The 27,548-nt window shown below is 41.5% G+C and overlaps 1 protein-coding gene across 4 annotated transcripts in view; it reads right to left on the reverse strand.

The window, feature by feature from the left end:
- The window catches only part of cux1 (cut like homeobox 1), a 54,971-nt gene that overhangs the window by 13,446 nt on the left and 13,977 nt on the right, over positions 1-27,548 (reverse strand). For 3 of the 4 annotated variants that reach the window (XM_011482510.3, XM_011482509.3, XM_011482512.3), the window contains exons 2-12: positions 24,584-24,694; positions 21,281-21,328; positions 17,617-17,695; positions 14,006-14,143; positions 9,693-9,816; positions 8,310-8,386; positions 6,813-6,879; positions 2,649-2,697; positions 1,599-1,703; positions 1,011-1,199; positions 805-863 (exon numbers count right to left, since the gene is read on the reverse strand). In XM_011482510.3, coding sequence (XP_011480812.1) covers positions 805-863; positions 1,011-1,199; positions 1,599-1,703; positions 2,649-2,697; positions 6,813-6,879; positions 8,310-8,386; positions 9,693-9,816; positions 14,006-14,143; positions 17,617-17,695; positions 21,281-21,328; positions 24,584-24,694 — 1,046 coding nt within the window. The remainder of the gene's footprint in view (positions 1-804; positions 864-1,010; positions 1,200-1,598; positions 1,704-2,648; positions 2,698-6,812; positions 6,880-8,309; positions 8,387-9,692; positions 9,817-14,005; positions 14,144-17,616; positions 17,696-21,280; positions 21,329-24,583; positions 24,695-27,548) is intronic. The other variant, XM_011482511.3, reaches the window with a different exon arrangement.

A 27,548-nucleotide genomic window follows, 5' to 3' on the forward strand; every position in this document is an offset into this window, starting at 1 on the left:
ATCCTCTTCGTCATCCTCGGTGCATCACCCTGTCCTGTAGCCGGCAGTGAAACGACAGGAATGAAAATGGAGGCTGTGCAGAAGATTCAACAACGACGGTGCATAGGGAGGGGCAGCGGTGGCCTTGTTTCAGGGGCAGGACATGGTGCTGAGCTTCCCTCATGGCTGCATGAAGAATTGGAAAAACATAACACTGCATCCAGGGCCTTACTGATTCCTGATCAGTGTCCTGGAAGAAATGTTCCCTGACTTCAGAACACTGACTTAAGTGGCACTAGGGTAAGTCCCGCCCCCTGTGTGGCACCAGAGTGGGGGCCGGGGCTTCCAAACAAAGTTGTTGGTTTCAGCACACAAAAAACAAAGTAATTGACAGCTGCCTCTGCAGCAGACCCTTCTCATGTGCTTGAGCGGCCATGGGGACGATAACTCAGTCTCCACAGTGGTGGTGTGTGTGCGTGTGGGGGTGGGGGGGGGACGACTCGGTAGGTAAAAGAGGACAGCAAAGCCATTTCATTTATCTGTTTCTGTCAAATTGAAATCTAAATCAAGCGCTGTGTCTGTGCCTGTTCTTTGTGGCCTTGAGAACTCATTATATCCATTTTTTTTCAACAACTTTTACTGGCAGATCATTTTTTCAAAGAGTAATTTTCTCTTAAATACACCAAAGGTTAATTCACATTTTATTTAATAGTAAGTAGTACTGACTTCTGAAAATTCCACTTATTCGATTAACAGAAAAGTCAATGCCGTTTTTCTCTCATCAGTGGCTGTGCTGCTCATTTAAGGGCTTCAGTGTCTTCTTACCTCAGCTCCTTCTTAACCTCCTCATAGTCAGCTTGCTTCTCCAGTTTCTCCTCCAGCTCCTGTAAATCAAAGAGGTACATGTGAATAAAAGCAGAGATGTATTGCAAGGGCAGCAAAAAGCTGGTATAAAAGACAAAACAATCTTAACGAAAATGGTGTCTAAAAGCTGAAATTGTTTAGTTTTTGTGTGGTTTTTTTTGTGGAACCTTGAGAACTGCCGACTTGCTGCTCAGCTGCTGCTCCAGCTGTGTGATCTGAGAGCTGGTGGTCTCTCGGAGTTTGCTCAGGCTGGCCTGCAGTCTCTGGACATCCTCCACCAGCTGTGCGGTCTCTCTTTCTTTGGCCCTGAGTTCCGCCTCAAGACTGGAGTGGGATGCCCCCTCGGCAGCCTGTTCCTACAGGTCACAGAAGTTCAAAAAAAAAAAAAAAAGACATTGCTAACCCATAAAACAAACTGCAATCGCATTCATTTAAAGTCCCGCCTTTCATTAATTAATATGGAAGATTTTCCAAAAGAGATTCTTGAAGACTGCCTTCTCCTGATCAAAAAACATCAAATAAAAAAAAAATTCCTCAAACGTTGGTTTGCAGCATCAACAACTGATTTGCTGTTGAAAACTATGAATCTCCACTCTTCCTGTTAATGACTAAAAACCGTTCTGGGAATCCTGGAACCAGTGGCTGCAGTGATTCTAAACATTCATCAACCAAACAGTTCCTCGCGTGCAATGCTCATTTTAGATCTTTTACGAGCCCATTGCCAAACAATTCAGTGAATCGATAAAATGTGTCACCGTGTTGGGGTCAGCCTCGGCCGGGCTGTTAAGCTGCAGGGATTGGTTAGTCAAGGACAGCTGCTCTCGGAGTGCCTCTGCCTCCCTCTGAGCCGCCTCCGCTCGCTGGAGACAAAAAGACCAGAGCAAAAAGAAGATAAAACATCATATGCCTCCACTGGTTGCTCTCGTGTGGCTCACTACTTTTGGTGCGTGTGCATATTCTTCCTTTTTTGTCTGAATTAACTGCTATGTATAAGTGTTGGGAAAACGGCAATAAAACCTAAGTACGAGTTTTCCATTACACCATCAAAAAGAAGACGGCATCGATTGTTATACAGCTGAGAAAAATGTAGGATGACTTAAAAAAATGGATATTTCCGTTATTTAAATAAAAATCCTCAAAACTAAAATATCCACTGAAAAGTCTCTGCAACCATGCTGTGACGCTCCTGTTCAGAATCATCTGCAACATTGGGCCAACTTGCCATCATTAGGAGTTACAAGGAGCTGATTCCTCTGAGTTCCTAATTGCAAACATATTGAGAGCTGTTATTGACTGGGTGGGAGTGGAAGAGTGTGTTGCAAAAAAAAAAAAAAAAAAAAAGAAGACGACGAAGAAAATCCTGTTTTCCATTTTCTTCTTGTAAAAGCATATAAAAAGTCTGGCTGAGCTCAAGGCCATGCTGTCGCCCTGCGTAAACCTCAAATCAGAAGTGTGAACAGTGCGTGTGTCTTTGTGTATGTGCAGCATTATGGCTAGAATGGTAACCTGTAGGCCAATATTAACATTACATGCCTATGCTACCTCTTTCGACCACAAATCATTCTCTTGGGCTAATAATGAAAGTTAACAACAATGACATTAACAGATACTAAAAGAATATTTGCAACATGAGGGTGGAGGGCGTGCTACAGGCCTTATTTCAGCTGAAAGGCTTTAGTAGGTGTCTAGTAACCATGTGACTGAAACAGGACCCCTAAAGTGATAAACAACTCTTATCTGGTCATTTAGGACACTTTTATTTACAGATTTATGTAAGGTTTCCTTCCTTCTTTAGCCAAAATTACCTGATTGGCTCTTTCCAGGTCTGTCATCACCATCTCAATCTCATCGGCCCTGAGGGAGATAAATATTGTTACTCTAAAGAAATGTGAGAGTACTGGGAATAATAAAACACAGCTTCCCTAAAACATCAAATAATGGAAAATGAGCAGACGAGTCTCAGCTTAAAACACTGCACACATCACGTGTGTCTGGGATTGTTTCAAAAGTTAGGATCCATTAAGCCACTGTCTAAATTTCGCTTTAATCCATCGATTGTGAACCTTGCAACCCAAACAGCTTGCGTGTGTGCTTTCTTACATGTATTTAAGTGTACCTGTGTGTTCATGCGTGTGGGTGTGCACATGTAAGCCCCTAAACCCAGGCCACAGTAAAACAGAGGGATTACATTAATAGAGCTTTAAATCCTAATACAGCAGACTAATCTGCTATGAAGCTGTGTGATTGTGTCTGACTAATGGTCTGGATGGAGGCGACGGTTCACCTCTCACTTGCTAGAGGTCACACACCAAAAATATAACCTCACGCTACCACCTCTCATTTTAATCCTTTAGGAGGAAAAACAGGAAAAACTTTTCTCCTTTAATGAGTAAAATATATCATTAAAGTGTGCTTAGTCTGAAAACAGTAAAAGTTAAACACAATATAGAGACAGAATTTATATAGAGAGGTTTAATATATTGTGATATACAGATGTCAGGTTTAGACACAAAGGAAAATCCAAATACTATTAATGCTGATTAGTTGATAATTTCTTAGTGTGTGAGGGTAAGCAAAATAAACTCGACAGTTGTATCGTTACCAGAGTGAAGAAGCATGGAAATATTGACCTTTTGAATAGTGCTCAATGCAGCAGAAAGATGCGGACATGTTTATTTAAGACATTACTTGCTGATAAGAATACATGAGTTTGGAGTGCGGGGATGTGAGCGCATATGTGCACTGCTGCATCCATTAAGAACTCCTGATTTGACTGTGATCCTTTGATAGTGGACCCACTAGCCCACGCGGCTTTTGTATTTGTGTGTCACAGTATGAGAAACAGCGTTATGTCCCATAGGCTTGCATACTACTGATTTGAATGTGTTTAACAAAACCGACACAGTTGATATTAGGTCAACATTATGCCATGGGCAATGCAGCAAAAGGAATCAGATGTGGGCGGGAGAGCGTTTCGCTCTCCTCCTTTATTCCTTTCATACTTTTCCTTAATAGTTAAAAGGATCTGGTATGTATTTAAGCAACATAATAGTACACTACCTCAACAGCTTTTATCCAGTCTTAAGCTATAGTGTGCCGGACTCGCTCGGTTCCTCTCTCGCACACGCAAATGTAAGGTCAGACGGCCAACAAGCTAGAAAAGCTTGTAATGGAGAGCGTTTATGGGTAGTAATGCAACCCAAATACAGCGCCGCTTCTGCTCCAAATGTGATCATTTAATCAAAGTACAGATGCACAAAGTCTTCTTAAATAACCTTTGGATTTGGCTGTATTTGGGAATTATAAAGGCAAAGCTAGAGAATGAGGGCCAAAGCAGATCACAGGGAAGGGATTTTCTGTATATCCTGATACAGTCAGTCAGTCGCTGGGCAGAGCAGGGACTGCTCATGGCCTGCTAATGAACCCCATGGCATTAAATCGTCAAACATTTAGATGGGTCTACGGTAACCCAAAGTCCTATTTTAAATAGATTGAAAGGTGTATGTAAAGCACCGTCCGATAACCACAAGGAGGCGCTCTAAATTAGTCACACAGCTGTATGGGAAAACACATAAATGCCAACAAACACCACACACTTCCTTTGTACCATGAAAGCCAATGGGTGCACCCAGTGACATCAGTGAAGGACCTCCAAAAAAACACTAGAGCCTCTAAGCCTTTACTCTACTTCCTGCATCTGAGACGGGCCTTTTCATCTCTTATCTTCTCTATCCTGCTCCACACATAGCTGCTGCCTTTCTTTTCTGTACTCTGCTCATCTCTATCCTTCCCGTTTCAACCGTTCCTCTCCACTTTTTTTTCCTTCCTCCTTTATCTTTTTTTCCCCCCTTCCACCTCTCCTCTCTCATCTTTGGCCCTTTCTTCCTTGGCCTCTGCCTTCAGTGCCAGCAGGATATTCCCCTGATTTAGATTTTCATTTCCCTCCTCTTCCATGCCTCTTATCCCCTTCTTCCTTGCTGAAGCCTCCAGCCCCTGGCCTGCTTTTTGCCCCCCAGCTTTCATCACTCCATTCCTTTTCTTTCCGTGGCTCTCTCCACATTGCGTTTTCACAGCGTGTTACCTTGGGGATTTCAAGGAGGCTTAAAGAAAATCTAGCTGCGAGAGAGTGTCTGTGTGTGCGTGTGTGTGTTTTGCGTGCCATTTTGTGCTTAAATACCCCCGAGATGGACACAGGAAAGAAAAGCCAACTGCTGCTTAATTACCAGCAATTAAATGGGTAACCCTAATTGCATCAAGCCCCGTCTATGCAGTCAAAGCCACATCTACACCGGCACGGAGCGCAGCCTGCAAGCACACAACCCCACAGCATCCTGTGAGGCCAGAGATCAATATATCATTAATCTTTAACACAAACTAAACGATGAAAAAGCGGCCGGGCAGCCCCTCGCAGTGCCGACACGGGGAGGGAGCGATGCTACATCTACAGGCCGGCCTCCCGCTGTCGCTCAGCCACACACTGGACACCGCAACAACGGAGCGGATTCTTAGGGAGCCGTCATACGCCCCACAGTGTGTGCGTATTTACATGGGAGGCAGGCCTATGCAAGTTCATATATTTAATAGGCAGATTACCCAAAAGCAGCGAGAGGATTGGGGATTTGTCATGCCGTGTCATTCTCGTGAAATATTTTAGAGCGCCGTGTTTTGGAAGGAAGAAATATGAAGGACGTTTGTGTGAAATGGTATAAAAATGGGTGTAGTTAAAGGGTTAAAAGTTGCGTTCAGCCAAACACTGGCAATTTGCTCAGCCAAGCAGTAAACAGGGGAAGGACTCTGAGGACTGGGAGGGTGCAGCGTTAAAGAGGGTTTGTGTGTGCTTTAAAGCGTTGCATTAAAATTTCAGATCACAGCACGCCACATAGTCAAGGACCCTGAATGCCTCAGGCTCACGAGTGAGCAAGTGAGTGTGAGTGAATGAGTGAGTTCCAGTGTGCATGTGTGGATGTAGGCGGGCATGTGCTTATTAGCCTCTGTGCCCAGTCAGGGCCTACTGTAAGCACCCCCACAAACTTCCTTTTCTTTAGACACAAGAAGAAGAGAGACACCGACGCTAAAGAGAGCTTAAAGCCATGAAGCACTTCAGCGGAGAGAAAGAAAAATGAGGGCTGGTCCTCTGTTAGACAATGAAACCTATTGATTAGTGCCATTACACTGCATGCAGTGTCTTCCTGTAACCTTTACTCTCACACAAACTCCGTTCAGATGATGAAAGGGGCACACAAAAAAATGCAGTAAGTGAAAAGAAGAAAAAAAAATATCCTCAAGACAGAAACAAAATCGATTTGTTTTTAACTTCCGATCATTTCGACATCGAAGAGACATCGGGAGTCTGGGGAGCAGAACATCTAGAGAGTCACGTTGGCATTCTGCTGCACTTTGGGTGTGAATGCAGGATGCCCTTTAGTATGCAGTGTTTTATTTTCTAAAGAAAATGAAACACCAGTAATTAAGGGGCAAATAAACTCACATTCTCTTCAGAAAAAAAGTATTTTTTTTTACTTTGTAAGAGCAGTTTGGACAGTGGAGGGACAAAGGAGCGTGAAAGTGATAAAGTGGAGTGCCAACATGGAAAGGTTGTCATCCTGGCCATCACTTTTGCAATCAATGCAGCTCAAGCTCATCTGTCTGGTTCTTTTGGAATACATGTTTTAACTGATAATCACTGCAAATAGTCATTACACACCCAAAAAACACAAAGAAATATAATTTAGAGCTTTGCTGAGGCTGCAGAATAAATTTCAATCCACTTTAGAGCTACGCTGCATGGATGTTGCTGGGATCTGAAGGCTGCCGAGCGCTATGGGAGATATTCCAGCTGTTAGAGGGAGAGTGGGAGTTTCTAAGGAGGCAGATTCTCCCAAACAGGATGATTATGTCAGGAATAGAATATTGTGCAGACAGAGGGGAGAAGTCATCCGCAAACACACGCTGTTCAACAAAGCACTTACTTTGCTGTGGATTCTTCGTCGTACTTTGTCTTTAAATCAAAAAGCTCAGCCTGAGTTGTTTCAAGTGCTGTAAAAGATGAGGAGAAAAGAAAAAAAAAGAGTAAGACGAAAGCTGAAAGCCACAAGTCAATTTTCAAACAAAGTCGTTTAAGAGGCCCTTTTTCCTCGTCCTTTTGAGGTTTGGGCTCATTCCCAACATCAACATGTCGTCTTGTAACACTGAAGTACGGCTTAGTTTGCAACTAGTTACGTCTAAATATTGACAAGACATAGTGGCATCTAATGTGGCGGTCCAACATCCTTTAATCAATAGGGGAATGTGTCGCCTGGGCTCGCAAACAGAAACAAAGACTGATTAACAGCCCCGCTTGATCTATAAATACTGCTCTTCTGGATTGGGCACAAAAATATGTTTTTATCTAAATAACACCATTTAGCTTCAATCTGATGAACCAATATGGACCAATGTCAGATCTGACCCATTGGTTTCTATAGAACACTGCTGTGGATAGTGTGTAGCTGACTGCAACACTGATCTGATGTTACCAAACCCACACCTTTCTGACAACAGGCAAGACAAACAAGCCTTTCACTTGTTGGAACAAACCTAAGTCATGTGCGGATTTGACAAGCAAGTTCAAGCAAAAGACCACACCTCTGCTTGTGGACAACAATGACGACAAACATAAAATAAAATGTTATGGTACAAATTTGCCTACAACACATAAAATCAAGTAAGAGGTGGAAACTAGGCTGAGAGATGTTTACTTCTGTTTGCAGTTTTGTGCAGGGACGGGCACAGATGGCCTCATTGCTATTTGTTTTCCCAGCAACCCCTGCTCTAGCATGTTCTAATTGGCTAGGCACACCCGATCCAGGTAATCAGCCGTGAGTAGAGCGAGGAAATCTGGAAAAGATGCGTACAAACAAACCTTGAGGCTTGGAATTCCCCTGTGCAAATTGTTACTTGGTGAGCTGAGTTAGCTCCAGTACATTTGTTTTTAAACAAGCTTCAGTCTGGAAGTCAATGGGTTGTCTCTGCTGGAAGCCCCCACTCTCCCTTCCCAAATTTGATACAAACCAGCAAGCACCAACTTCAGCAGTTCGCTTTAGAAGTAGCTTACCTTTATCATGGTCTAGTTTCAGAGTTTTTTTAATGAATTTTGCTTTATTTCATATGTATATCATATTCATATATGGGGAGGGAGTAGTCACACGTTGACATTATAGCTCAAACTTGTGCAGATTTAGGGGTGTGTTGTTTTTGACCCAACAGAACTTTTACTTTGTCCCACCCAGTTGCTGTTTTTGGAAGGCTGGTGAGTTGGGAGGAGTGAACTCCGGTCAATGTGTCCGTCCCACTTTATGAACTTTCATAAAGAAATGCTTGAAATGATGGCGTTTTTAAATAATACAGAGACAACCGCAACAGCTTTTCAGATATACGACCTTTTTTAATTTGGCAGCCAAATGTGTTGGGACTGAATGGAGAGGTACCTGTCTGCAGGGATTGGACCTTGTGTTCAGCCTCTTCCAGCCTGGAGGACATGGAGGCCTGGCTTTCCTGGAGTTTTCTACGGAGGTAGAAAAACAGAGAGCAGGAAACAGAAAGTCACACTCAAGAGATGAGTCGGTTAATCTTAGGTTTGCATTTTGCTTAGCTTCTTTTAAAAAACCATTTTTCCCAGCGTTTCTGAAGTGTTTTCCCCACTAAAATCCTCCCAACACAGCCCACTCCTCATTAAGCAGCCCTATTAGGCAGGAATGTCTGGCCACTGGGGCACTCTGCGCACAGGGGGTGGGTTGAGTTAGGGTTGATTAAGGGAGGGGGGAAGGGGTGACAGAAACCACACGGATAAAACAGATTGATTCTTGGCATAAAAAAACTTGTGCTCTGCAGAAAAATTGTCACTGGCTGTGAAAACATCAATAATCCGGAGCAAAGATGGCATTTATGACACCATTTAATACCAGACTTTCCCACCATTCTGTCTCTAACTTTATGTTTTTTGCTGTCATTTTTTTTCTTTTTTTTAAGTCTCTGCCCATCTCCCCTTCCGAGATCAAAATGCATCAAGGGGTGCCATCTATTTAGTACCACTTTCAGACACAGGAAGTCGGTTCTCTGCAGACAGGAAGGGGCCTATAAAACACTGACGTACAGGAAATACAGTTGGACAATTGATCTTTTACTGCATGCCAGAAAGTCTTTAATCCACTGACAAAAACCCACACAAAAAAAACAATAGGATTAGCATTTTTGCAAGTTCAATTACAATTTTTAAAAAACCCAAAGAAAATCCTCAATCTGCAGTTGGGTAATTGGGTCTCTTTCAATGATAATTACAGCTGAATGATTTTAAATCAATATATAATTATTATATCTACATGGTGTGGCACTAAAGCTGCACATTAGCCTAGCTAAAGATTTTTCTGAACCACTTCAATGAAATGCTGAATCTCTTCATTCTGGGTGTACTGGTTTGCACCAGCGAACCACGAGTGCCCGTCACTTAGATGTTGCATAAACGTTTATTGACCCTACTAACTCGAAAGGGGGGCACACTTAGGATCCAAGTTAACAGTCGCTCGTATAAAATAAAGAATGGTTTCATAGAAACCTGCACTAAATTGGCAATCCTAAACAATTAAAGCAGTTTTCCCTGGAACGTAAATGGCTTTTCTGGAAAAGAGCAATTTAAAGTTTACTCATACTGTGAAAATTCATTCAAACATTTGAATCCAAGAAGGAAAATTAAAGTTTGACATTTCAAATTCTCTTTTTTTTTCTTTCAGAATACACAGAATTCCTAAAGGACAGAGAGGTGACACTGATGTAAAATGTTTCTCATTCGAAACAAAGGTCCACAGCAGCTTTACCTCTCCTTCTCTGCATAGTCATTGTGTAGCTGGAGCTGCTTCTCTTGGGCCAGGTTCTCCGCTTCATTCTTCAGAGACTGCTCATACTCTCTGATCTTCTCCTTCAAGGCCTTAATGGTGACCTCTGATGGAGGATTGGAGCAGAAAGACAGATTTTGATGAAAGAAACAGTATATACTTTTTTTTTTCTTGAATCGTGTTTGATTAAACCTTTTTTTGTACTGATATTTGATAAAACATGATCGTTGAAAAGTTATTAGCACCACAATACATGTTAGCACTTTCCTTAAGTATTTTGAGGCTTTAATTATTTATCTGTAATAGCTAAAAGTCCCACTCCAATCATTGTTTGATCTGTTGTAAAAGTGTTTCCAGTGGTCTTTTAATTATTATGCCGGTTTTAGCCAAAATGGAAAAAAAAACCTTTGTCGTTTTATAGGAGATATTTTCTGCAGGGCGGCAATAGTTAATCAGAAATTCCCCTCTGAGTTGCCAGCAGGACTGTTGGTGCACTCAATTCCCATCTTCCATTTGTTTACAGCAGGGTTGGACAATTATTTTAACTCGCGGGCCACATTGGGTTCTAAAATTCAATAGAAGGGCCGGACCAGGAGTAGAGGCGTGGAGTGAGAATGATCTGACATGGAATGTAGATGAAAACATTTGGGTTAAAAATTATATTCTCAAACAGAATATTCTAGAGTTTTTAGTTTAAAACTTTTGTTTACCATTTTTGGATCTCTTTTTTATTGTGAAGCTCTATGGTACCTTCAAGGAGTTGTAAAGTGCTTTATGTTTCATTCATTTATGATAATTTTGATAAAATAAATAACACTATTTATGAAATAAAACAATGACCAAATAATACTTTCTATGATTTTCAAAGACAAAAATTCAGCAAAAATATACTGATACATTAAAAAAAACCAATAAATAGTGGATCCTCTCCTGTCATAATTCTGCTGAGACTTTGAGGGCTGCTATTCCTCACGTCTCACAGTTTGCGCAGTTGTGCTGTGTCCTGCACGTCTGTTTCTCATCCAGTAATAATGAAAAAGCAAATTTCTATGTCTTCTGCTGCAGCTAAGCATACATCTTTCACCAGTACAGAGTTCCCTCGTTTATTGCAGGAGTTACGTTCTAAAAATAACCGTGATCGGTGAAATTCACGGAGTTTGATTACAGACGTTTATGGCAGTAAAACTCCTGACTGCCAAAATACACTTTTCTCACACTGACATGAACATTTTCACACTTTTCTCTTGTTTAAATTCTCAAACCTTCATAGAAATTTAGGTCCAGGATCTTAGAATGAAAACAAAGATCTGATCGATCACAGATTTCTGATCTGAAGAGCTCAGCGTTTCTGTACAGTAGACACTGAGGAGATTGATTGACAAGGTCTTCAGCCAATCAGGATACAGAACAGGGTGCGCTCTTTAAAAAAAGCAGCATGATCGCTCTAAAAGAATGAGCTAAACCGGGAAAGATGAACTGCGACGTGGAAAAGGGAGACTGTCTTCTTTTTCTATTTGACAGAGATTTTTGGAGGGTTTCACATCGGGACACAGACTGCAGAAGGGGGGAATAAAATGTCACGTCTTGATCGTGTGGCCAGATTTAAAAAAAAAAATACAACAACATGGGTCTCTGATATTGTTCGCTGGGCCGGACCAAACATGGAGGCGGGCCGGATCCAGCCCGCGGGGCGTAGTTTGCCCACCCCTGGTTTACACTCTCTCCTACTAGCTTACAGCCCCTCACAACCTCAACCTAACTTTAGTGGCACAACAAAAAAGGCAAGTAACATCGGAGCTATCCAGCTGGTACGGTTTTAAGTCAGATTCCAGCTCAGGTGTTAATAAATATTTGTTTACAAGTGGATGCATCAGAATGGAGTGGAGCAGGGAGCTTGCGCCTGCCGACTGCAGCTTCTGTGTAACAACTACCGGTACAACCCTTTTCAAACTTGCTTTTTTTCCCCGTCTGGTCCTGATTCAGAACAATTTCGATAGCAAAATACTCTGAAATGCAATTTTAATCTATATTTTCTTTACGTGTCCTCCCTCATGAGAAAAATGCAACAAGAAGAAAAAAGAAACACCCAAAAAACCCACTTTTCATTGGAATGACTGTTAAGTGCCTGACTGATTCCTACATCTCTTAAAATGTAGACAGATTGCTTAGGAAAAAAAACAAGGAAACAGAATTTGATATGTTTCCTGTGTTTTATAAACAGCAGCAATTGATGTGTCTGACCTTTGCTGATGAAGCAGCATTTTAAGTCCTGTGTTTTCGGTTTAGCACAGACGAAAACCTTGGCCCCTATGGCTCCAGCTTAATCTTTACATTCATGCCCGATACAGAAAACACACGCAGTAGATATGCTGTATTCATTAGAGTGGGATTAGTACTAAAAGCCCATAACATGCTGACAGCTGAGCTCTGTATGAGGTAGCCTGAAATAAATCTAAGGCATAACTGGAGTAATAAACAGGGCCAAGTACCCGTTAGTGTGTTGGTGCATGTTTCCCAGAGAAAGATATAAGTGAGGGAGACAATGATATAGAGCAATGTTGCCTGCTGCCTTTGACTGAGGGCTCTTAGCAATTTGTGTGTGCGTGTGTGTGATTTAAACTCCAGTCTCACTGCTCTGACACATAATCAATAGAGGAGAGTCCCCTTAGAGCCCTCTTACCCCTTAACTGCTTAACTGAACTTTAAACATTTAGGTTGCAAGGATCAATGGCCCCTGCACTCTGTGTGTGCATGCGTGTGTGTGTGTGTGTGTCTGTGCGTGTGTGTGTGTGTGTGTGCAGGTGGGTCCATGTATGTTTAACAGGAGTGGGAGTTCCACGGTGTGTTTTGGGGTTTAAATTCCCCCCGATCTATTGATGCGGGACGGAGGAATAAAGGAAGAGGGGAAAAGGGAAAATCAATGGCAGAATGGAACCCTGCCGCTATTGAGCTGTTCCAATTAACTCTTGCTGAGGAAAAAGGGGGATTCCAAAACACTCCCTGCCTGCTCACTCATTTCTTTTATACAAAAATTCCAACACTTTTATTGCCACTTCACACTCATCTCTCAGCCTGTCAGTTTTTCCATCTTTCTCTTATCCTGAATAGGCTTCTCTCCCTTTTTTTTAAACCAGTAAACAAAACCTCAGACAAACAAAGGGAAGATTTTCTTTATAAAACTGCTTTAAAAAAACAAGAAGTCATTATAAAGTCCAGGTTTTTGTATATACTGATATTTTAGAGACACAAACAAACTTCCTAATCTGACACATCTGCTCCTCCAGTGGCTGAAGACATCTCTTTATAGATTTCCTTTGGCCTCATGTCCAGCTGCCATATTTCTGTTTTTAAATGCAGATACTTCCTTTAACAACAGTCCAGTCACTGCATTAATGGAAATAGTAGTAGCCCTGCATTCATTTCATTGGTGCAGACTCATTAAATATGCTGCTTGCAGAGAGTGTGAAGACCTGCTTCAATTTCACACATGCGAAAGTTGGGGAAAAAAAACATGAACTGTTAAAAGTCCAGTTTCTCCACCATTCTAATATTTTAAACGAGTTAGCCATTTCATGGCTGCTCTGACAAAAAGAGAAATAGTGTCTTTTACCTTCCTTATTCTCTTTTGTGGCTCATTACTTAATCTATCTGCAGCACATCTCAACTAGTACAGATACAGACTGTGCAGTCACAGTGTGCCAACTTTTAGTTGAAGGGTGCAAAATGCGCAGGGGCCAGGAAGGACTATATTTGTTCTCAGCAAGTGCCTATATACCGTAAATGAAGAAACCAAGACACTGCCTACTGCTACAAAGCCATAGTATTCATCAAATCACCAACTTCAATGCCATTTTATTTGGGAGGTAAACATAACTTTAGGAGTTAAATAAACCCCTTCATTTACCACAAGTGGCCCTTGCACAGCATAGAGTCAAAGTTTAACTCCTGAAAATATAGAAAAATGCTAATGGCATGAAAATGGGTAAATATACTAATAGGAAATTGGATTACTAGTCTGATCTGAGTCTGTAAAAATCCCAGAACTCTGTGAATCTGAATGGCTAAAGATATACATTTACATAACACTAACATGATAGTTTTAAAGTTTGTGGGATCTTTAAAAGTTTGGAAATGTGCTCCAGAGTCTGAAAAGAAGCATCATTAGAAAATAACTCTTGAAACATTATCACGCCGGATGGTTTCAACATGAATAGAAGAGTGTAGATTTGAATCATGTGCCCTGAAAGTTAGGGAACATGCTCAAATGTGCAAATCTGCGCCCAAGTGTTTCTAACCTTGGTTTTTAACCTCTGCGAACTCTTTGTTGTAGTCCTCCAGTGTCTCTCGAAGTTTGGTGTTCTCTGTCTCAATGTCGTGCATCCTCTGGAGCTTCAGCTGCAGCTGCTGAGCCAGCTCCAGCACAGGTACAGGGTCTGGGGAGAAAAAACACACTGTGTTAACACACTGCAAAGCAGATTAGACAAGCAAGGGCGGCAAGGTAGAGAGCTCGGAATAACTACAGTCAAGGCCCTGTGAGAGCAGGAGTTTGTCCTGGTGAAGTGTCCTTGAGCAAGGCAATTAATCTAAAAGCTCCAAGAGAACATTTCTGGAGCCAACCATAGCTTTGATTTTGCTCTGAAGGATGACTGATTCCAGTGAGAATACTAATTTAGAACAGAATAATGAACATTCTTTATTGGAATATAGAATGTATATAATTCATTAGGGTGTGCTTTATATGCAACGGTTAAAATGCAAAACAAAATTTGGTAGACTTAACATGTCTACCATTTTTAAAGTAATTTGCCTCATATTTGGGGGAGATGAGCAGCATCAATTAAGGCTCAAAGTTGTTTATTCTTAGATCAAGAAATCAAAAGAGAAAAAAGAAAATAGGAGAAATAACACAAAAATAAATCAAACAGGATATATAGTCTTAAACTGATTAAAAAAATAAAGACATGCAGATGATACCATTAAGTTATTCACCTTTTGGCATTTCCCTTCGGGGGTCGCCACAGCGAATCAGCTTTCACTGATTGGCACAGGTGCTTTGGCCGAGATTTTCCTGACACACCCTGTATTTTATCCAGGCAGACCAACATTTGGGCCCACTTGTGGTTACATAGTTAGCCAGTAGCGTGTAGGGTCTCTCCCAAGGACCAACACTGGACGAAGCTCATCGTGCCCCCTGGGAAACGAACCCTGGTTTGAAACCCCACAGCCAACTGAGCCGTCCAGCCGCTTCAAATGGTGCCATTATAATTACTCTAATCAATCATAGACCTAGATGGACTCTTACATACAGAACACACACACACAACACAGTAAACCCACTTATATATAATGACTGACAGATAGTTTTAGAAATAGCATTAAAAGGAAGTGGAAGCAGCTTTATAAACCGTTCCCCGTATTGTATTTTACTTAACTTTTTTTATACAGTTGCCATAATACAAGACTTAACATCTATGTAGTTATTTAAACTTTATCAGTCCAAGTGAATATTATCTTGTATAGCTATAAATATTAATGCCACAAAAAATGTAGTACTCATTGATTATCATAACAAAAAATTAAACAGTCCTCTAAATGCACATACCCTAAGAAATTGTTTCAACAACCAGGGAATTCTAGGTGTCAATGATTCCGACGAAAACTTTGTTTTCTGTATTTTTAAACATTTTTTGTTGCATTTTTTTCATAATGGAAAAACATATATAAAGAAAAGTAAGATTAAAACTGAGTATTTCTTTATTCAAACTACAGAGAATCAGGAGCAGACAATAAATGTCGTGTTATTTTTTGGATAACCCTGCATTTACTTTGTAATGACCAAAAAAATGCTTTACGTTTAAAGATAATTTGTTGTAATCTGTCCTTTTATTTAGCTCTGCATTAACCACATTGCTAAGTTCCTTATAATCCTCTTCAGAGTAAAATACATTTGTATCATCAGCAAATATGAGTTTTTAAGGAACTGAACCATACAGGACACCTCAAATAATCTGATGTAAATTCTTCTAGCTTGACAAATTGTCTTCTAAATTGCTTTTGACCTATATTGATAATCACAGTTAGTTCAGGTTTGAGTACATCTTGGATACTGTCTTTCCTCTTTGACAAAAAGTTCAGCACAAAGTACACTAAATGATACTAAGTAAGCCATTATAAAGAGGAGCATTGTTAATTTATCAGATAAACACTAGCACTGTACGCAGGGGGGTTGTTGTCTTCATCGATTGCTAACGCAGCAGGAGAACTGGAGTAGATATCAGTAGATTTAGATGGGAACATAGATCAGAGACATTAACAAGAAATATTATTGGGCTGTGATCAGTTAAAGTGCTCACTATGATGAAGTTTCAAAGCCAGAGAGAAGAGAAAGATGGGAGCAGACAGTTGGACAAGGAGGAACGCCACAAAAAAAGAGCAGTAGAAAGAGAAATGAGAGATTAAAGACACAAAAACAGAGGGGGAAGAAAAGAAACTTTCTAGAGGCCTTTTACCAACAACTCTGGGAACACACAGCAGGGTTAACTGTCAGTGTGATGAAGAGAGCCCTGTCAGTCAGGCCAATCACATCTGATTGGTGCTCATGGGTGGCAGACTGGTGACAGGCAGCCAAGAGACGCAGGCGACGCTCATCAGCATGCCAGCTAAAAGAGCAGTTTATGCGTATGTGTGTTTGTGTGTGTGTGTGTTGTACAGATAAGAGGAACTGACAGCTTACAGCTGGGGGGGTAAGGGCTCTGTGTGTATGTGTGTGTGTCTAATGTCTGACGCAGTTAGATATCTTAACTATGCTAATGAGAGATCAGCAGAGAACGATTGGGGAATTTCATGCTGATTTTGTGCTGTCAAGGTGACACGCCATGGAGGGCTCCGTTTTGGCACGCACGCACATACACCTTTGCATAAACACACGCTCACTTTTACAGTCCCACATGAACACACAAACGGAAACAAATCCGAAGCAGCATAACTGTACGTTCTGGATCCTATCGGCTTTGGCGCCCTTGGAAATGAACTTTCTTTGCTTCTTATCAAACTTTTGTCCTTCATGTAAGCCCTCTTCAAGCCAGCTGCACAACCAGTTAAAAGCAGTTTGACTTGTGGGCCACTGGTGCTGAACACTCTCGCCAGACACCTTTAATCTAAAGCAGAGCACACTGGCTGACTAACCAGGCCTTCAGCTGACAGAAGACAGAACAAAACACAGTGTTTCCTCTTTCAAGACTGCTGCATTAGTCAGGCTGGTCTGTGTGTGTGTGTGTGTGTGTGTGTGGGTGTGTGTGTGTGTGTGTGTGTGTGTGTGTGCGTGGGTGTGTGTGTGCATCAGGCATTACATCATTGTCTCGCTGCAAGTTAAGAATAGCACCGTCAGAGCTGGCGCTGACTTATTGGGAGCAGTACAATCCAAAGATATTACTGTAGGTCTATCCATGTGGGAATATGATGACCTCCTTACGCTATAGATGAACTCAACTCCTTTTTCATTCCTACATGCACAGTCCCCCAAGGGCTCCCGTACAGCTGAAAATCTTCAACCAGCAACACTGTGACTGCGTGTTCTGTAACTTTCCTAAGCCTCCGTGTGCTGAACGGGACTGCTCAAGTGTGTGCACTTTACCGCAGCCATCAGTGAGTGCACCAGTCACCCATATCAAAATGCACCTTCTGTTAAGACCATCTAAAAGCTACACTCGTTGGGCTGAGATCTCCAGGCTACATATTAGAGCCCTGTAAATGCGTCGATGAGCACTGAAGGAGCAGCGTCGTTTTTTTTTTCTCTTTTGCACTACGGATATTGAGTGCATGAATAACTGTTTATCCAAAGATTTATGCTCGATGGGTTTAAATAGACACACTGTGACATACAGCATGAAATTAAGCTTGTTCTTACCAGGGACATCAATTATTTTCTTGTATACGTTCAAGAAGGCGGCCTCTGCTTCTTTACTCCTCTTACTCAAGGCATCGATCTGCAAAGATGACAAAAGAAAAAGTATTGGTTAATTCTCACATACACAACCTCATTTCCAATTGTCAAATTCATCCATTTTGAAAGTCTGCCCATTAATTTCACATTAGGGGTAGTCTACACAACTGTCCATCATCAGTTTGCACTGGTGTGTTGCATGTCATTGGGCATTTTGACAGGGGCTGCTTGGGTGTTTTCTTCCCGTAAATCCAGTTCAGCTGTTCAGCCGCTGACGGATGTGTTTCGTTTGCCATGCGGCTATGCATGTCCACGTCGGTCTGTCCTCAAGCAAGTGTGCCCGGGTCCATCAGTATGTGCGTGCGTGCGTGAGTGTGTATAAAAGTGTGTGTTCCCTCCAGCACACTGACATCATTAAACAGCTGGCTCAGTCTTTCCAGCCACAGCAGGGGCAGATTATTCAGTCAGCTCTTAGCAGCAATACAGTGTGGATCTATTACTGATGTAGCCATTAACACAGGCAGGCACGGCATGCATTCCATCCCCAACGTTATTGAATTGGACAGCATTAAGAAGGATCCATAAAAAAACTATTCTTTAAAAAAAAAAAAACTTTTGTAACGTTTTTAAAACCGAAACACAAAGGAATGGCTGGATTACAGCCCAAGTGTCACTCTTCAATATGAGAAACAGGGAGCGTAGGCAAAACATCTGAAGTCAAGTCAGAGTCTAAGGAAACAGATGCCAAATAAAGACATTCAGATGGTGCTACTGTAATGGGCAGAGGTACAGCTGACTACTCTGGCTCATGCACTCAGACTAAACAGCCTTGTGTTTCTCTTCCAACTCCTCCAGCGCATTAACAAAGAGAACAAGAATGAAGACAAAAGCCTATATAAGCCCAAATACAAAGTCTTCACATTCCCAGCCAAGCCAGTAGTGTAGTTGATGGGTGGTTAGGGGTTCTTGCCACTGTAAACAGAGCGGGTTACATGTAATACTGCCTGTGCTCCTATGGGAACCTAATAAATCTCTTCACATGGCTTTGATTCATCTCTAGATTTTAGCCGCAAAACATCTGGCCCTGAGTAGGCTGGTGCCAGCAACCCCCCGCCCTCCACTGTATTTTTATTTCAATTCATTTCTTGTCAATTTCATGTTGTCTGACTCATTACTTTTCCTCTGAGTTGTTTTAGTGTCAGTGTTTCTCACATGAGTCTCCGTCACGCACTTCAGCCTGTTTTACCAGCCTGCTATTTTTCTCACCCCCATACACAGACACACCCAAAACCCCACTCATTTCACTGATTCACATATCAAGCTACATTGTGCATTTTACAGTTTCAAATGCCGTCTCAAATTAAGTGATCATGATCCTCAAATGGAAGATTACAAATTTTCAGCACTTATACCTTTGGCACACCAACAACCGGCTTGTGTGCAAACATCTATTCATATCTACATAAAACTGTGTTTGATCAAAAATTTAAAGATTACAATGTGGAAAGACACAAAACCAAAAAAAACCCTCACAAAAATGTTTTTGCTGATAGCAGTAAAAGAAATCAGCAACATGGCTGTGCAGTGACTGGGCCAAGGTTAGTGGTACAACAGCTTTATATAGCCCGACATGGGAGGCAGGAAATAGACTTTTAATGTAGGACACACCCTACTGTTAAAGGCAGGTTAACTGCAAGACCAGAACCATTAGAAGACCACCCAGGATTTGCAAATCCAAGCCTGCTGTTCCAAACTGCAGTTCTTTCAACCAATCCCAATGACATCTGCTATTACACGCTCCCCTGCCCCCATCCTGCACACATACACAACAAATGAAGTGACACAAATGATACCTCACCAGTATCAGAGGGTTATTGGCGAGAAATGCTTACAATAGCAAAAGGTATCCCTGACACATCCCCACACACAAACACATACATACGTACGTCAGCACCTTGTGCCACCATCACTCAGCACTGCCTCACTCCCCTATCTCAACCATAGTGTGTGAAGGGCATCAGGCTGACCTGTACATACGTACGTGTGTGTTGTGTGTGTGTGTGGCCCCAGTGGAGTCTGATAAGAGGAGGCTATGGGAAGCAGAGACTAAGGCCTTGGATAATGGAAAAGCTTATCTGATCGATGGACCAAAAAGAAACACTGAGCATTCGATATAAACACAAAACCGGTTTGCCAAACTGGCCTTGTGGAAACTTTACAATTATTGGTAAAAATCATACCAGTAGGCATGTACCTTTCAATCACAAAAATAAAGCAATTAAGCCTTAAAATTTGCGGGTTGAAACTCTTTATTGGTTCGTCTCCATATTTACTTGACTTAGCCACAACTTCCTGAATAAAAAGTTAAAAGATAGGTTTGTAAGAGAATCTAAAAAGACCCCCTATGGTTCTTGGCGCTGTCTTGTCCTTGATCAAAGGTTTGAAGGGTAAGCAAACAAAGACAGGGTAAAATTACGTATCCTCATAGCGACTCGTGTTGTGGCATGCAAGTGTGCAGAATAGTCGTCTGATTGATGGGCTGTTTTGAGACTGGCGCGGGTGTACAGTATTATCTCAATAATCATAAGATAATGTCTCTCAGTTCCGCGACCACCCACTACGAGTCTCAGCAAGTTTTGGTGTGCATGCCGCCAAGGTGTGTCAACATAAAGATGGTGGAAACAGCTGACAAAGCCCCAATTATGCTGGTGTTTCTGTTCTCTAAATAGACTGTGGATCATCAGCAGAACATGGTGGAACCACTATAAATTACAGCATTTTTACATAACCACTGGCTGTGGTTGTTGATCTAACACAAGAATATGGAAACTAAACCAGTGTTAAACTGTAATGCTCTATGGCCAGTAGCAAAACAGCCCTGTCACTATGTATTGAGATGATTTTGCTTGAGAATGTGTGTGTCCTACAGTATGTGTATGTATGTCTGCGAGTACCCACCCACCCTTTCCAACCCCAAATAAAGCCCCTGTCTGAATCTGAACCAGCCGCTTCCACTCCAACATTCTGACTTTCACATACAGGAGTGAACTGCAAGTGCATAGCTGCCAGAAAGGAGGAGTCAAAATGGAATTAGGCCAATATGATGAGGAAGGAGATAGAAGTGAGCAGCAGTAGGAGTGTGTGTATATCTATCTATCTATCTATCTATCTATCTATCTATCTATCTATCTATCTATCCATCCAAGAAATAGTTCATGATTCACCAAACCTTCCCTTAAAAGACAGGCTAATAAACCCACTGTACAATGCAGACATACAAAGTCAGAGGAAATGGCAGTCAGTGAATTGTAACTGGCTTAAGCTAGGGTTTTGTGGTGACTTTTTTGCAGGATGCAATTTAAACACACCCTCGGGCTACAGGACTTCATGAATAGGACAGAAAATCAAGAGCAGAGCAGAGAAAAGAAGTAGAGGTAAGAAGGGAAATGAGATCGAGGCAAGAGTAAATACAGAAGATGTCTAAGCAAAATAATGACTACTTTAATGGGCAAGTGTAAAGAAAAAAATGAATGTCAGAGACTGAGATTGGGAGCAACACTAAGTCAATAAAACTTATATGAAATTAAAATGTTTTCAAGTGTCAGTATACATTCCATAACAAACTCACCTCTCCTTGGAAGCTCTTAAGCAAAGGGGCGACCTGTTTCCGTAAATCCTGAAGAAAAATGGAGATAGATAAGTAAATCAAGATATTCAAAGAGTTTCATTTTTGACATGAATATACAAAACCATGTGACACCCATATAAAGAATAATAAACATGCACTTCTGTAATTGAATTGAGAAAATGCCGTTCTCGCCACTTACTGAAACTGAATTTAGTAGGGTGTATAAAAGATCAGCAAAAGAAAAAGCAGTAAAGCTAGGTTTATTGCCCAGGGTGCTGTGCTGGACCGTGCTCCTTATAGGAACAGGTGCAGCACCACCTGGGCCACCCAAGGCATCAGAAGTGCGTGTGAGCCAGAGTCAATAAGCCACAGAGCAGATCTACAGTTAATGCAAATTGTCTTTTCAGTTCTGCTTGAAGTTACTGCTTAGGTCATTCTACAACTTTCTTTAATATAAAACAAATGCTTCTTTATCTATGTCCCATTGTTTGACTTTCCAATAAAAGTCAGCCGTTTTAGATTAGACAGCAAGTTGAGTATGTATCAAGGGAACATGCAAATCAGAACGCTGTAGGCGAGCCTCCATGCTGACAAACTGAACTGGAGCGTATGGTAAGAAGTGCAGCAGAATAGGACATTCTGTTCAGGAACACTTGATTTGTACAGTTTGTGGACACTCTCACACTCACAAGTCAACTTAATGAAGAAGGGCAACGACAGATATCTGTTCAGGAGCCGTGTTTCCTCTCTCAAACCTCCACCTAGACATCTAAGTGACAACTTTGGGTAATGAGTATCCCAAAATGACCTGTGACCAGTGTCTGGAACTGGGCAAGTCCCAGGTTGGTGCAGACAGGCCGTTTGTCTGCGGCTGAGGACAGGTCATGAACTCTGTGACCCTGGTTTATTGTTGACTCATCAGGGGTCACCATGGCAGTTTGTCTGGTCCAATTCAATATTCCCCTGGTGTGAATAATGACCTGAACCCTGCACCTTATTCTCTTTTGCGAAAGCTTTCCTTTTTTTAAAGAGCGCTTATATGAAACCAAATATTTGAATTTTCCATCAAGTTGTGGTGTGGTTTTGAGATTTCTGTTGTTTTCTTCTATTTTACTTAAACAAATTTAGACACCCCTTACTAAGAGACCAAACCATTTTTGACTGCAACAATAATGCTGCAAAAGATGAAAAGACTAAAACATTTTAAAGCAGGTAAAGCAGTTCAAAATACAACAGTGAGCTACTCAATCGCCAGGACACTAAACCCATTTGGTCCGCTCAAAAGCTGCTCCTTCAGCTCCCCCCTACAAAGATTTATGACCATATAACATAACAATGCACACACGGTCATTCTATATGTGTGTGTGTCTGTGTGTGTGTGTGTTGAGGGGAGTGGAGGGGCCCATGCACCAGGAGATGGATGGTCGGTGTGTAGGCTGCCAGCAGACAGCAGACAGGGTAGCCCGAGGAATCCTCCAGGGAGTATGGAACTCCCATTCCCTGTCTGTCTGCCCTGCAGCTAAACACAAACTGTGTCTTTGCATCCATGCACATATACACACAAACACAAAAGTTGTTTTACTGCTACTGCCTTTGGCTAGCAATCTTTGGGGCATTTTACAACCATTCCCACCCTTTTCTTTACAACACTGTAGTAGAGCGGACTTGACTAACTAAAAGGAAATTAAGAACTCAATGAATAATTTAGGAAACTTAGGAAGCACAGTGAGATGTAGTCTTAAAAATTTGACAGTGTGTCAGACCTAATAAATTATAAAAACTTTGTTTTCACGCTGCATTTCTTTGCACTACTTTCAAAATGCTACAAAACCTGCTGTGCGAGTGTGTGCATGTTATTATGCAGACCATGAGTGCAGTTCACGCCGAGTACAGCTCAGCAGACGAGACACAGTCAATGTGGGCCGGTCTCCTGGTTGTTGAATAATGGATCAGAGACGGACTCCCGCTCAGCTTAATGCAGTCTGATCTGATGTGACTGTGATCTCCGCTGACTGACACAGACCACTGAGAGCTGACAGCCCCCTCTATGGGCTGGTCAACCAAATACACAGCCCCACATGAGAGAGAACACAGCTCCATGAACACACAAGACTTTTTTTAATCAAGCGAAAGCCATCGCATGTTATGACCAAGCCTGTTTGGTTGGCAGTCTCGACGCCTCTGTACTTCCAACTGCCCAGTTTTTATTGCCGATTCCTATTGAGCCGGTTAGAGCCCTGTAATGAATCCTGTCGCTCGTCTGGCCTGGCTCAGATTCCTCCTCCACATACCAGGGAGATGCCAGGGGCCACACAGACGCCAGAGGAGCCTTCCTAAATCACAGCCTTGTTACACTGATGAATGTGTGTGTCCTGTTCTGTGATCTAGGCTATCTGCCTCTGTGTGCTTTAGCCTTTGCCTCTTCGTGTTTTCTCTGTGTGCATAGGCGTCTCGGCCTCTACATGTGTATTTCCTTGTGTCCGTCTCGACTCCCTCTGTCACTAGTAACGTGGTTATACTTGGAAATCAGACTAGAGATGAATGAGTAGGGTGAAGCAAAACTTGCATCTTCTGTATGCAGGCATGGCTCTCTCTCGTGTGTATATTCTTGTAACCACGATGGGCAACATGCTGGAGTCAATAGTCACAATCCCTATCCTGTGGTAAATATAATAGGGCCTACTGTCAACTCTACCGAGGGTTGACAATTTTCTATCCACTGTGTACACCATTCATACATAATTTATACCAACATCAATAATTCACCATGGTGACATTACCAATAATAACACAACAATACTTTGTTTTCTCTCTGAGGTTGGAACGGGGTTGCCTTGGTAACAGAGATGAAACAAATATTCCCAGGAGGAGTGATGGGAACACAGGAATAGGACAGAATTCCCTCCTGATCCCACTTAGTAGTGGTGTCACACTCTCTCTTTCTCCCCCTACTGCTCATCCCTGCTCTGACTTTCTGCCTTTCTCCCTGCATATACACACACCAACAGACCACACTTTCTGTTCCTATGAAAAACTAGGTCAGATAATACAAACTCCTGAGGGGTTTTCTGTTTTGTCTCTTCAGGATTTCACGGAAACTAATGGAGATACTATTTTTGGGAGCCAAGCCTGTATATCTCTTGTGTTGTCTTCTCTTTCTTATTGGTTTCTTTGTAAATAATTAGAGGTGCACTTACGAAAAAGTAGAACAGTAGCTGAAGCAAACTGACAGTTTGTGAATCGCGAGTTGTGTGTGCATGTTTCCTATGTTGGGACACGTCAGTAAACATTGGATTTTCTCACCTCTGGAGTGGTCTTCTTGAACTCACGGCTCAGGTCAATTAGTTTCTTCCTGGACTGTTCACTTTCGTCCTGTCTGTTGGCAAGCTGTGTGGCGGTGGCATCTAGTTCTTTCTGCAAACCAAACACACAATTTTGTAAGGTTTCCGGTGTGCATTTTGTCATCGGTACAGCAGTCCATACAGTAAACATTCATCTTCATAAAGAATGAAAAGCAGGAATTGTTTTTGCACCAGCCGTCCAGTTCCAGTAGAACCGATGATTAAATGGAGCAGCAGCAAAATCACAGATGATATAAACAACACTGCAACCAATAAATGAACTTTCCCACTAGTAATGTCAAATCATCAGTTAGTAGCAACTCACTCCAGAAACAATAACTTTGAAACCTGCATTAATGTTGACTAATCTCATCCTCATGATCTCTTTCAGCAAAATGACTTTATAGAAAATGATCATCAGCTCTAACCGGTCTTTTTGAGCGTTTAGTTAGTATTTTACGTAATGCAGACTCTTGAAACTTGTATAGATTTTGGGTCAAATTCTGACAAGTTCTGAGATTGCATCTGTGTCTGTGTTGAGCGTGTGAATATTGCAGGATGATGTTTCTTTTGGAGTCTTGCCCCGCATCACGCATACTCCTTTTTTTTTCACCGTCATCTTGAGAGCTTTCACCATATAATTCACTCAGTCAACCAGCAGCTCCATCTCCTCAGTTTAAATCTCTCCCTCACCCCCGCCTCTCTCCCTCACCCACCCCTTCTATCCACCTCCTGTGAGGCTGCCCACCCCAGAGAGTGATTAAACGCTGCTGAAGGGCCGTTATGCTAACTAACACACTAATCATTTAATACACACATTACCACAGGGGCCCTTGTGGCTCAGTCTACAGACAAGGTCCCAAAACACACTTGAGCACATAGAACCGCCTCCCCACACTGCCCACACCCCAAAAACTACAACCCTCTAAAGAAGCAACGTTACCAAGTACTAATTAGGAGATTTTCCCACATCAGCATTAAGTTTAACTCCCTGAGCAGCAGTGATCTTGTTTTATCCACAAAAGATCAAAGAAAAAAAATGATTAGGCAGACAGACTTGGTTGACTGTCCTCTGTTATGGATTTTACACAGCAGCACAGAGAGTAAAACAAAAAAAAGAAAAAAATTCTCACTTGCTTACAAGCCATCTTGCTCTAGCTGCTCACAGAGCAGTTGATGTAGCAGCACGCCTGCCCATGGCCATGGAGCAGCTGCCCTGTCTGTTAGTGAATTCGAGCGTGTGCAGAAGCTTGATGAGAAGTAGAACTAATACATTTTAATCACTTGAAATTATTTGTTATAAACTAAATGCCCCAATTTATGGGTATAGGTGAAATAATTCAACTGCTTCCAGATAACAGTATCATAATAGGAAAATCTCATCTGACTAACAACAAATTATACTAAGAAATGTAACCACAATGATTGACTGTTTGCAAAAACAAAAAAATAATAGTTTCAATCCAGTCCAAAATCAGATAAAATAAGCAGCAGAATAGAGTGAATTAGGTATGCATTTAACTAAACTGCATCATTAAACCCTCCCAGTCTAACTTACAATAACACATTAACTAACATTTACCTTTCTATGATACAATCACAGCGTTGAAACAAATGCAAAAACTCTGACATGCCATCATCTATCCAGTATATTTATAGCTGTTTCAACTTTAAAACATCAGGTTGTGGAAAGCAATGCCCTTCCCCATGTGGCGGGGTTTAGTACCAGCTATAGATAGACATGTATCAATAGCAAGGCAGAAAAATGTTTTGGTTGACGATGAAACCCAGACGCTAATTGAAAAAGGGAAGTTATTCCAAAATGCAAAATATACTTAGGAAGAGTGTGAGAAAGAGGAGTCAATAGTTCTACTAAAGTTTTACTGTTGTGCAGTTTTTTATTTATTTATCCGGGCATATTCTCAGCTTGCACGCTATTTAGTGAGCTATATTTACATTTGTGCATTTGACACAAATTAAAAATGACTGTGCACAATAAGGTGTGCAAGTGAACACTTGATCAGTCACAGCAAGCTCGACTTTTGTTATCTGGGCAATGATGCTGAAAGAACAGATCATTTTACGTTACTTTGTCATGTTTGATTACTGTTTAAGTAAAAATATTCCAAAATATCTTTTCTTTTTGGTTTTTATAAGTGCATATTTATAGTTCTGAACACATTCAGGCACAGGCTCAACTTCTCTGTTGGTGAGGCATTCACTCTATTAAGAATGTCAAAGCTTAATTATAATGGTTGAGTGGGACATCAAGCTTTTTTTCTTTAAAAATGTTCACAATAGCATAAAGTCTTAGTCAGATCAAAGTTGAATATAAAGCTGAGATTTCTTCTAACTGAAGCATTAAAACCACACTATCTCCAACATCAACAGGTTTTCTTGATTTGCCAAGTAGTTGATGCAACTCATAAAAATGTACTTTCAATATAATTCCTTGACTTAATGTTTTGAGTTTTTTGTCTCCGATTAGTTAAAATATTTAAACATATCAACCAAATGAATACGTTTTCAGCAAGATCCTGTCCCAATTTTTCTATTCTGTCTCAGAAGGTCCTGGGTCAATCCCTTTCTACATGTATCCCAATGCGTTTCCAAATCCCTGTCCCCTCAAAGATAAATAAATAAATCTCACCACTGCTAAGCAAAATAAATCACACATAAAAGAGGATTGATTTGATGCCAAGTGAGCAAGTAATTATGGTCATGGCCTTAGTCCAAAAAAACTGACCTGCGAACTAAGTTAGGTTTTCGACTATGCAGCAAACGGTGCCCACATTGCAAACACAGACAGGCTTAGCTCTCTCGTCTTGCTGATGGGAACACAACATCTAACGAAGCACAATCGCTGCCGCCACACACACAATCATTCTTACCACATCTGCCATTTTAACTCCCATAGAAAACGTTGC

This window comes from Oryzias latipes, chromosome 13 (assembly GCF_002234675.1).
Source record: "Oryzias latipes chromosome 13, ASM223467v1".
NCBI classification, from domain to species: Eukaryota; Metazoa; Chordata; class Actinopteri; order Beloniformes; family Adrianichthyidae; genus Oryzias; species Oryzias latipes.